Consider the following 12,500-nt stretch of genomic DNA (forward strand, 5'->3'; position numbering starts at 1 on the left):
CTTGAAGACGAGGAGAAACTTAGAGAGAAGAAAAGTCTATGTTTAGCATAAAAGTTAAGAGAAGCAGTTGCAGTATCAAAGAGAGAGAGAGAGAGAGAGGCAAGGAAGAATGTCATCTATAAAAATTAAATGTATTTTGAAATATTATGAAGAACAACACAACGTTAGCCGAGTGTTGGACGTGACAATACGAGACAAATGATCTTAGGTAATACTCAACAAAAAGAATGAGAGAGAGAGAGAGAGAGAGAGAGAGAGAGAGAGAGAGAGAGAGAGAGAGAGAGAGAGAGAGAGAGAGAGAGTGGCATTATCATATAAATTATACCACGAGTGGCCTGGGATTGGTCAAAGAGACATGACCGTGTCCTCATAATGACCCAGGGTGCCTTGTTCTGATTACGAATTGGTATCATCCCTTCGTTTTGATTCAAGCTGTTTCTGTCTCTCTCCAGCTCTCTCAATTCTTGTCTTCTCTTTATTTTCCCCTCTTTGTCTTTTCTCCGTACGCGTTCATTCTTCCCCCTTTATTCTTATTCTTAGTTATTCTAACATTCTTATCCACTTCTAGGTGGCTCTAGAAATAATGAGAGCTTTTCTGTCAGAATTACCAGACATTATGAACTTTTCAGAGACATTCAGTTTTAACTGAGAGAGAGAGAGAGAGAGAGAGAGATCGTTGGAAAAGTCATTCACACAAGTAATATGAGAGAGAGAGTGAGAAAGATGCTTGGAAAAGTCATTCACACAAATAATAAGAGAGGGAGAGAGAGGGAGAGAGAGAGAGAAAGAGATAGAGAGAGAGGTGGTGTTTTGGAACTGTCATTTACATGGAATAATATTATGATTGATACCACTCCCACTTCCAAATCAAATTAATGATTGCCAGTATCGACCTATTAAAAAAAAGTTATTCAAACATCATCAAGTAAATAATTATGACGTGATTGTGAGTTAAATACAATTATGAAGTTTGTTTACCGTTCTGTAATTTTTTTTTTTCTGGATGGGGTAAATTTATGGAATATTATTGATGCTGATGCGTTTGACAGCTCTGTGTAATATTTTTGTTTGTGGTTGTTCAATGTATTTCAGTATTTGAATTTGATTATAGGGTTATAATGGTATGATATATATGTATGTATATATACATATATATATATATATATATATATATATATATATATATATATATATATATATATATATATATATATATATACATACATACATATATATATAATATATACAAATAATATATACATATACATATATGTACAATATATACGTATATATGTATATCAGGTTTAACTTAAAATTACCCTGCAAAAGGCTTCAATGACACTTATACAATATATATAGTTTAAATAAACCTCAATCTATCCGAGGTTTAAAACTGATACTGTTTGATGTTTGAACGAAATAGGTCCAGCAATTCTTGAATAACAAAGACATAAAGGTAATTCATACAGGGCGGTAGGTATCACTTATAATCAAATATGACAGATTATGCTCTCGCTACATAACGCAGGTAAATATCAACTTTATTATTACTGACTCTTCAAGGGATTTCGGCTTGTTAAAGAAAGTTAAGAGAATTTTTAACTCAGACCCTTCGGGAAATCACTGGATAAGGTTAAACGCAATTTCTCTCTCTCTCTCTCTCTCTCTCTCTCTCTCTCTCTCTCTCTGAAATAATTGGATATATAACGCCAAAACTTTTTCCCTATGTAGAACTTCGTCAGGGTTTATTGAATTATGATAATCTCTCTCTCTCTCTCTCTCTCTCTCTCTCTCTCTCTCTCTCCATCAGACTGTGTATAGATGACGTTAAAACTCTTTATATGCTAAGTGATTTTATCATATTTTGCGATTCGATTTTGTTAATTTTCTCTCTCTCTCTCTCTCTCTCTCTCTCTCTCTCTCTCTCTCTCTCTCTCTCTGTAAATGACTTAAAACTCTTTATATGCTAAGCGATTTTATCATATTTTACGATTCTATTTTGTTGAATTTCTCTCTCTTCTCTCTCTCTCTCTCTCTCTCTCTCCTCTCTCTCTCTCTCCTTAATAATCCGATCATCACATTCGCTGCTTTCATTATCAATTTAAGTTTCCTTATTAAAAGAAATAAATATAATTCTTGAATTATTATAACAAAACTCATTTTCACTCATTATTCTTAATTAATACCATCATCATCTTCGTCATCTTCACTTCCTTTCACCATCATCTCCCCCCAAATCTCGAACAGGACTTTTTTGAAGACTTTTAGTTTGTTTTTTTATATTTTTAAATTTTTTTTTTCGTCAATAATAGCGAGAGACGTGACCCGAGCCTGCTAACAATAGCCGAACCCTGGCTTTTGTTTAGAGTTTCCACACGAGTTTGTGTAACAGAAGATTTTCGGCTGATGAATCTGTTGTTAGGACGCGCCATTGCTGCTGCTTGTATGTTTCTTTGTGTGTGTGCTTGTGTGTGCGCTTGTGTGTGTTTGTATGTATATATATATGCGTGTATTATATATATATATATATATATTATAATATATAATATATATATATATATATATATTAATATATATATATATATATATAATGTGTGCGTGTGTGTATCATCTATTAAGATATTAACTTCTGTATAAAGTATAACTAACTACAATCACCCAATTTACGTTTATCAAACGTTGCCATTTATAAATAAATTGAATATAATATTCCAAAGCTTGTCTTAACATGACATAACCCGCCTGTTATAAATAAATTGAATTTAAAACGATTACATCACTATTATTTATTGTTGCTATTTATTTTATCCTTTCGAGCAAAACCGCAAACGGTTGAATTCTAAACCCAAATTCTGATCAAAACAAAAACCCTTAATAAAGACAACAGAAAGGTTCTCAAACAAAGTACATCCTTTGTGGAAACGACGTGTGCTTTATAATGACTATATATTCTACGAAATGCTACTCGCTTTGTTTTGAACTTTTATCAGTATACCAAGCAACAAGAATTTCTTACAGAATAACAAAATTTAATACACACGCATATATATATATATATATATATATATATATATATATATTATATATGTATATATATATATATATATATATATATATATATAGATATATATATATATATATATATATATATATATAATATATATATATATATACCACTGTCTTTGATATGGAGGTTACTTCAAATGGGTTATTGTCAAGTCATGGGGCATTTTGACCCATTAGTTATTTGTTTATAAACACTTCAAATTTCGTATTTTATTTAAGGTACTGTGCTCATAATACCTAAGTAATCACTCCCCTCCTCTCTCTCTCTCTCTCTCTCTCTCTCTCTCTCTCTCTCTCTCTCTCTCTCTCTCTCTCCGTTTCATTTATGTATCTGTCAGAATAAAATGCTAAAAATAAATGCAATGTAACACCAGATGCTCAAGTAACACCTCTCTCTCTCTCTCTCTCTCTCTCTCTCTCTCTCTCTCTCATCATTTATTTATTTGTAAAAATAAAATGCTAAGAATACTTGCAATGTAACACCAGATTTCCCCCCTCTCTCTCTCTCTCTCTCTCTCTCTCGTCCTCCTCTCTCTCTCTCTCTCTCTTCTCTCTTACGTATCTATCAATTCATCTCCATTTTTACCCGTCCGTCTTTCTGTCAGCCTTATCTTAATGTTCTTGTGTATTTAATTTCTTTATCTTGGATGTTCTTGAATATTCAAGAAATTTTAATTTTAGATGTAAATGTAATCAGGAAATAAAATAAAAATACGTAATATCTCTTCACTGGGTTGAAGGTATTTTAAATAAGAAGAATGGTTTCTTCCCCCTGATAAGGTGATTGACGAAGAAGTCGCTGTTTGTTTTATAACCACCGGCGTTATTTTATCTATATATAATAATATATACAGTCTTGATTATTTTCATCATATCTTAACACTTTTCAAAGATGTCCCGGATTACATTAAATAAAGCAGGGTATCGATTGACATAAATTTCAATATATCAGTATTCCTGTGGTAAATGCTATATGAGAGAAAGAGAGAGAGAGAGAGAGAGAGAGAGAGAGAGAGAGAGAGAGAGAGAGAGAGAGATACTGGGGAACCTACATAACAAATATGATTTATACACGAAAAGCTAGGAATTTTACCCTGTTGATGGCTGTAAAATTGCCATATTATTATTATTATTATTATTATTATTATTATTATTATTATTATTATTATTATTATTATTATTATTATTATTATTATTATTATTAATGCACCTGAGACAGCAATTACTTTTAATAAAACATTATTATTATTATTATTATTATTATTATTATTATTATTATTATTATTATTATTATTATTATTATTATTATTATTATTATTCTGAAGAGAAACCCATATTCATATGGAACAATGCCCACCACAGGGGCCACTGACTTGAAATTCAAGCTGCCAAAAGAACTTTGTGGTGTTCATTTGAGAAAAGTCACAGAAAGTAATAGGAAATAGAAAAAGAAGAGATTAGTTATTATAAAAAATAAATAAACAAACTGACAGATAAACAGATAAAAATATATGTAAATATAACCAAATCATTAAAACGCAGACTTGATTGAATGTTGGAGGTGGAGCAGGTGGTAAGAATGATTAAAAAAAGTTCTTCAGTTGCCTTCAAAGAGAAGGAAATGATTATACCCATGGGAGATGAAAGGGAGATGAAAGGGGGAATGAGATGAAAAAGAAGCAGACTCTAGAGATAATTAGGATATGAGAAAGGAAATGATTCTGTTGAATATACAGATCTCGAAGACAAATAGATATCAGAGGGAGACATTTCCTAAGGTATAGAGAACGCCTTCATGATGTAACTAAGGCCAGGTTTTAACAGAAGAATGTGGAAATGAGGTTCACTTGAATGTTTATCCTTAATACTAACATAATCTATGTACGTGAGTTAGTATTTATATTGCTTGACGATTCACGAAGATAATTTTCTATTTTTTGGGGAGGCCTAAAATTTAGGAATGTTGACCCTAAATGATTATCTTTCAAATTAACATTATTTATGTATGCATGTATGTATGTGCGTCAGTACTGAAATATCTCTCCTTAATATGAATATAATTTAAGTACGTGAGTTAGTATTGATATTGCTTGACAATTCACAAAAATAATTGTCTTTTTTGGGGCGAGGCCAAAAATATGGAATATTTACCATAAATGATTATCTTTCAAATAAACAGGATTTATGTATGTATGTATGTATGTATGTATGTATGTATGTATGTATGTATGTATGTATGTATGTATGTAAGACAGTATTGAAATATCTTTACAAGTCAAAAGTCTCAAACAAAATCGAATTATATCAAAGTTAATAATTTTTCACTTGTTTTTGGGGGGTTGGGGGGCTGAAAATGTTAAATGTGATTTCCCTAAATGTTTACACACCATATTAACATGATTTATGTATGTATGTATGTATGTATGTATGTATGTATGTATGTATGTATGTATGTATGTATGTAAGTGAGTTAATACTGATATTAAATGTATGTATGTTAGTACATATGCACGTGAGTTGATTTTGAGATAGCTTTACAATTCAACCTCTCGGCCGAAATCGAACTGTGTCACAAAACAAATAAAAGTTCTCTTTCTCTCTTTCCAGAATCGTCCATCACCAGATGGAACTCTGTCGCGTATCATCACACGACCTGGAACACTTCCACAACGTGACGTACCTGTGAGTATTGAGTTAAAAGCTGCGTTGCAATTCCTTGTACCTGTTGACCAGTAGACTGAAGCTTAACTTACGTAGAAGTTTACATATGTCATATTGTCATTTGAGGTGAAAATAGGTTTCCGGCCAATGATATATGCATAACAGAGGGACTTCCTCAGATAATCACCTAAAGGCTTCGTTGAAATTGATATCTCGAGAGTCCAAGGTTTCAGTCGCTTCTAGGGAACGTGAATACCAGATTGTGACACTCGCTATCTTCCACTTCGTTCCGTGCCCCAGGGTATGTTGACGGTCGTGCAGGAATGGTAGTTGGTAGATACTTGGATCTGCCTGCTCTTGGCCTATTTTGTCTGTATATTTTCCCGTCTCGGATCCCGTAAATTAAATCAAGGCAAAGAAATGTGCACATTTGCTTCGATTCCATTGTCATGTAATCTGAAATGTACTTGAACAGTAGTATAAAAACATTTTAATATTTTTCATCGGAAGAGTAAGAATGGTCCAGATTAGGTCAACATATAAAATACCCACTTAAAAACATTCTTAGAAACTGAATGTTTTTTAATGATAATTTAAAAAGATAGTTTTAAATTATTTTTTTCAAAAATAATTTTGCACTGGGAGAACAAGAAATGAGTCAGACTAGTTAAAGAAATAAAATTACTCAATTATTCAATCACATTCACAGAAGCTGAACGTTCTTAAATGGTAATTTAAAATAAAGTCATAGCTTTTAAATTCTTAATTGTTAATTGCTTTCAGTACTTACGTGCATCAAAGTTGAATTTTTTAAACTCTGTTATAGTTAGGGGAGGAAATCCTCCAATTTATTATTGTCAGTCTGGATAAAACTGTTAAATAAGATTCTTCCTGTGCCACCTGAATTTCAGGGAAGTGATAGACGCTCTTGAGACCAATGAGGCACATAGAGAGAGAGAGAGAGAGAGAGAGAGAGAGAGAGAGAGAGAGAGAGAGAGAGAGAGAGAGAGTTTTATCAATCAACGCTTTGAAACTGAGAGAAATCACTGGAGCTAAACGTTTACTGAACCGTTTGCTAAGCCAGAGAAGTGTAAGAGTATTACACTGAAAAGTCTGAGACGTGTGTGTGTGTGTGTGTGTTTATGTGTGTGTGTGTGTAATACACTGAAGAGCCCTAGGTGTGTGTGTGTGTATTACACTGAGAGGTCTCATTCAATCTGAAATTAGTCTCCTTTTCATGTATAGGCTTTTGTGAACAAGGCAATTCAGAGCCATCTATTGAGGAAGTGAAGAAGCAAAGGATGGTGGTCGATCTCAAAACAAAATGTAGAAAAAAATTAATATTTATAAACAAGAAGAGGCTGGTCCAATATAATGGATGAATAGTTATGTATTTTATCTCTACAAGAATAGACTATTCTTCGATACTGAGGGAGAAATATATTCTTGATGAACAAGAAGAGACAAATATAATTGATGTAATAATATATATATATACATACATACATATATATATATAATATATATATATATATATATATATATACATATGTGTGTGTGTGTGTGTGTGTGTGTGTGTGTGTATATATATATATATATAATCTCTAAATTTATTTACACTATTCTTGCATACTAAAGGAAACGTACTTAAGTACACGTATTCTTTGCAAACAAATGACGAGGAATCTAATATAATAAATAAATATTTATATATTTATTTATATTTCATCTCAACTAGACCAGACTATTCTTAGATGCTGAGAGAGATATATACTTGAATGGCCTTATTCTTTATGTGACATCACAACACAGCCCACATTCTTTATCACTGGGAGAGAAATCATAAAATTGCCCTTATTTATGAAAGAAGGAAAAATAAAATAAAGTGGACACCGAAAAATATTCTTAAATATTCCGTTTCTTTTTATTGCCTTTTTATGGAGACTTCCCAACCATCTAATCTTGGCTAAAGCGTCCACCCGGAGATGTGGTCCTTTTAGAGTCCAAGATACGAGGGGTATTCTTCCCTCTCTCTCTCTCTCTCTCTCTCTCTCTCTCTCTCTCTCTCTCTCTGAAATTCATAAAGCTCTAGACATTCCAGGGACGACAAGTTCTAGACATTCTGAGTTATTCCGCGAAGTATTCTCTCTCTCTCTCTCTCTCTCTCTCTCTCTCTCTCCTCTCTCTCTCTCTCTCGTATTTTTATTTTTTCTCCGGGTCCGGGCTAGAAAAGTATATTAGGTTGGCCGTTCTGTTGGACAATGTTTTTAAATACTGTGTGGTGAATTTGGGTGGGTAAGTCTTGCAATGCTGTATATATATAATATATATATATATATAAGATATATATATATATATATATATATATATAATATATATATATATATAGATATATATAGCATATAGCATATATATATATATATATATATATATATATAGTCTCAGTAGTTGGGCGGCTACTTGGAAATCTTAGCTTGATGATAAATAAACAGTGCCAAGACCAGGAAGAACATTCTTTATTAAACGAGCTTTCGAGGTTTAAAACCTCATCTTCAGGCCTGAAAAAATGACAAGACGAGAAATCACTAAATGTAATGTACTTTTTTAGTGATTTCTCGTCCTTGTCCATTTTTTCAGCTAGAAGATGAGGTTTTAAAACCTCGAAAGCTCGTTTAATAAAGAATGTTCTTCCTGGTTCTTGGCACTGTTATTTATCATCAAGCTATATATATATATATAGTATATATAGTATATATATATATATATCTATATATAGGATATGATATATATATATATATACTATATATTATGTATATATATATATATGCATATATATATATATATATGTTTATATGCATATATATATATATATATATATATATATATATCTATAGATATATATATATAATATATATATATATATAATTCATATATAATATTATATTATATATATATTCTTACATATATATATATATTATAATATATATATATATATATATATATGCAGAAGCCAGGTACTATGTCGTACCTCTAAGTAAATGGGGATACAATCCACAATGAAGTAAATTCCTCTTGTAGAAATTTTATATATTACTTGTATAGGACACTTTAGTGAACAAGACCACAGTTGATGGTCGAAAGCTTTAATCCTATACAAGTAATATATATTTTTAAACTACAAGAGGAATTTACTTCATTGTGGATTGTATCCCATATATATATATATATATTATATTTATATATATGATATATATATAGCATTAGCATATATATTATATAATATATATATATATATCTATATATATATTATATATATATATATATATATATATATATATATATATTATGATATATATATATTATACATATTTATATACATATAAATATATATACATATATATATTATATATATATATATATATATATATATATATATATATATATATACATATCCATATATATGCATATATATATGTATATATGTATATGCATATACGTATATATATATATATATATATTTATATATATATATATATTATCTTTTTCCTCCTCTACCACAACGCATCTAACTATTTATTGAAATATTGTGTAATTCCTTTTAAAATTGTGATTTTTTGTTTAACATCAAACTTCACTAAAATATTTTTGTAAATAAAAAAAGGTCTCTAATTTTCTTTCCCCTTTTCTCACAGGGCAATAACACACTCTGGTCTCCAGGTGGTAGAGGATGGTGCCTTTGCTCTCCTGCCAAGACTTCACTCTCTGTAAGTACAACAGCGAAGGAAGAGAGGAGTAAACATACTTATTTTCAACCCCTCTTCTCCCTCCCTTTTGTTAGTGACGAGTATGGTAGAATGCACCTGGCGAGGTCTTGGGAGTGATGCGTGTCTGGTAGAATGCGCCTATTGGGTGTGATTCCTTCTGTCTTGTGTTATCTGATATTCTAGTCAAGATACAATACATTACTACCATTAAAATAATTCACTTTGTATTTGATTAATTTATTTATATTTTTATCTATTTCTTTTTTTCCTAATAACTTATCTCTTCTTTCTTTGTTTCCCATAATCTCCTGTTACTTTCAAATGAACGCTATATTCTTTGGAAGCTTGAGTTTCAAACTCAGTGGCCCTCTGTAGAATTGTTACATATAAATAGTGGTTTATCTTCTGATTGATAATAATAATAATAATAATAATAATAATAATAATAATAATAATAATAATAATAATAATAATAATAATAATAATAATAATAATAATAATAATTAGTAATTTTGGTATGAAATCATTATTCCTGATAATGCTACCATGTGTTACATTGTTCCCTAATAATTTTTCTTGATTGATTTGGAAGCCAAAATTACATTTAGTTTTGAAATAAGAGTCTTCCTTTCCTTACAGTCAGAATTAACATATATCTCTTGTATGACATATTAAAGACTGAAGCGGAAATGTGCAACAAAAGATATATCTGGCAATAAAATTATGAATAAGAAGCATGAAGAGGATGATTGAGTTGAAGATTTCATACCATGAAATTTGACTGTATAGTCATCCAGTGACCACAGGTAAAATTCAGATATAAACATCATTAGCGTTTCCCTTACGTGCATTATCCCTCTCAGTCACTGACTTTCAAATCAAAAGGGAAAATTCCCTCTCTGTAATTAACGTTGTCGTTTTGAAGGGGATCCACTGTTGTTTACATCAGGTCTCTCTGAAAGGTACATTTTGAATTCTCTTCTCCAATGCCTCCCCCCTCCCTCCTGTGGTTCGCTTATGTGGAATAATAATAATTTGAATAATTTGTCGTCGTAATATATTCATTTCTCGTTTACATTCTGTTCAACCGATTCTCGACTGTTTGTTTTTGGGCGGAAGGGAAATTCATTTCGAGAGCTCCAATTGGGTTTCTTGGTGTTCGGGAGCTAATATCTTCCGTAGGGAGGGATATGTTGCACAAGAGAATATCATATGTTGAAGAGCAACATTGCTACTTTCTATTCAGTGAATATTTAATATGAAAATGTTGATGTTAGCTGCACAGGATTTTGTTGTCAAAGGAAGGTATCCAAAGGTTTCATTGAATTTTGTTTTGAAGAATAATTTCATCGGAAAAGGCCTTATGATAAATGATGAGAGAGAGAGAGAGGGGGGGGAGAGAGAAAGAGAGAGAGAGAACTAGCTTCCAAATTCTCCGCAAAGATTTAAGAGAGAGAAAGAGAGAGAAAGATAGATCAGCTTCCAATCTTTTTAGTGGAAGTTTTAGGGGAGAGAGAGAGAGAGAAAGTGAATGAGAGAGAATTATTCTAGATCTTTTGGCGAAAGGACAATTAAAAGGACACTGGAGAGAGAGAGAGAGAGAGAGGAGAGAGAGAGAGAGAGAGAGAGAGAGAGAGAGAGAGAGAGAATTATTCTTGGTATTTTGGCTAAATGGCAATTGAAAGGACATTGGAGAGAGAGAGAGAGAGAGAGAGAGAGAGAGAGAGAGAGAGAGAGAGAGAGAGTTTAAGACCTGCTAATCGCTCTCAAGGCGCTAATTGGAACATTCATCTAATTAAATGAGTTCCAATATCTTCCAACGTATTACTGAAAATTATCTTGATAATTTACGACAATTATCAGATTATTCAAATTGTTCAATAATCCAGATTATTCAACGTAAAAGGAAAGATTAAATTATTGATTTGATTATCTGAGACAGATTTTTATTTCCGATGATAGATGGGGTAGTGAATTAATTAGTATATTTGTTATTTATTGAAGGGTGAACTTGGTAGCTTAGGGGTTACATAGTCTGTTTACTCTCTCTCTCTCTCTCTCTCTCTCTCTCTCTCTCTCTCTCTCTCTCTCTCTCTCTCACTTGAATAATGCACTAATATTTCTCTCCAGTTTCACGTAAATTTATATTTTGGCCAAATGATCTAGATAACTCTCTCTCTCTCTCTCTCTCTCTCTCTCTCTCTCCTTTACACACACACACACACACACACACACACACACACACACACACACTACACACACTACCACATATATATATATAATATATATTATATATATATATATAATATATATAGATATTGTGTGTGTGTGTGTGTATGTATATATATACATACATATACATACACACACAAACCGTGCAGAGTTAACCCCAAACTCCATTCATAAAGATCAGAGACACTCCCATCCCTTGTCCTACCCACAGGAGAAATCAAATAAACCGCAGATCAAAGGACGCATTTGAAGAGGGTGAAAAAACGAAAAAAAATTAAATCAAACGTATTAATAGATTAAAGACCACAAAGAAGGATATAGAGCACCATAGACGAATTTGAAAAATAGATGAAAGGTGAAGGATAAAGAGAAGAGAGAGAGAGAGAGAGAGAGAGAGAGAGAGAGAGAGAGAGAGAGAGAGAGAGAAGCACATTTTTACTAAAAATGTCAATCATTCACTAGTGTGTTAATTCACGCAAAAATCAAGAGGACAAAAGAGAGAGAAGAGAGAGAGAGAGAGAGAGAGAGAGAGAGAGAGAGAGAGAGACCAGAGCCTTTATTAGAAAAATGTGGATCACAGGTGTTGGGTAACACGCAAACCTAAGGGGAAAAGCAGAGAGAGAGAGAGAGAGAGAGAGATGAATCACAGGTTTGTTGATACACGTAAACCCGGAGAAAACAGACCTGTAGAAGAGGAGCAGCGAAGGGGGAGAGCGGAAGGTCGTCCTGATTCCAATCTCTTCGTGGAACGAAGGGAATGGAATGATATGAAAGCCG

The 12,500-nt window shown here is 31.9% G+C and overlaps 1 protein-coding gene across 1 annotated transcript in view; it reads left to right on the forward strand.

The window, feature by feature from the left end:
- Positions 1-12,500, forward strand: part of LOC135213985 (uncharacterized) — a 96,234-nt gene that overhangs the window by 47,953 nt on the left and 35,781 nt on the right. The window contains 2 exon segments of the mRNA XM_064248062.1: positions 5,674-5,748; positions 9,420-9,491. Coding sequence (XP_064104132.1) covers positions 5,674-5,748; positions 9,420-9,491 — 147 coding nt within the window.

This window comes from Macrobrachium nipponense, chromosome 43 (assembly GCF_015104395.2).
Source record: "Macrobrachium nipponense isolate FS-2020 chromosome 43, ASM1510439v2, whole genome shotgun sequence".
Lineage (NCBI taxonomy): Eukaryota > Metazoa > Arthropoda > Malacostraca > Decapoda > Palaemonidae > Macrobrachium > Macrobrachium nipponense.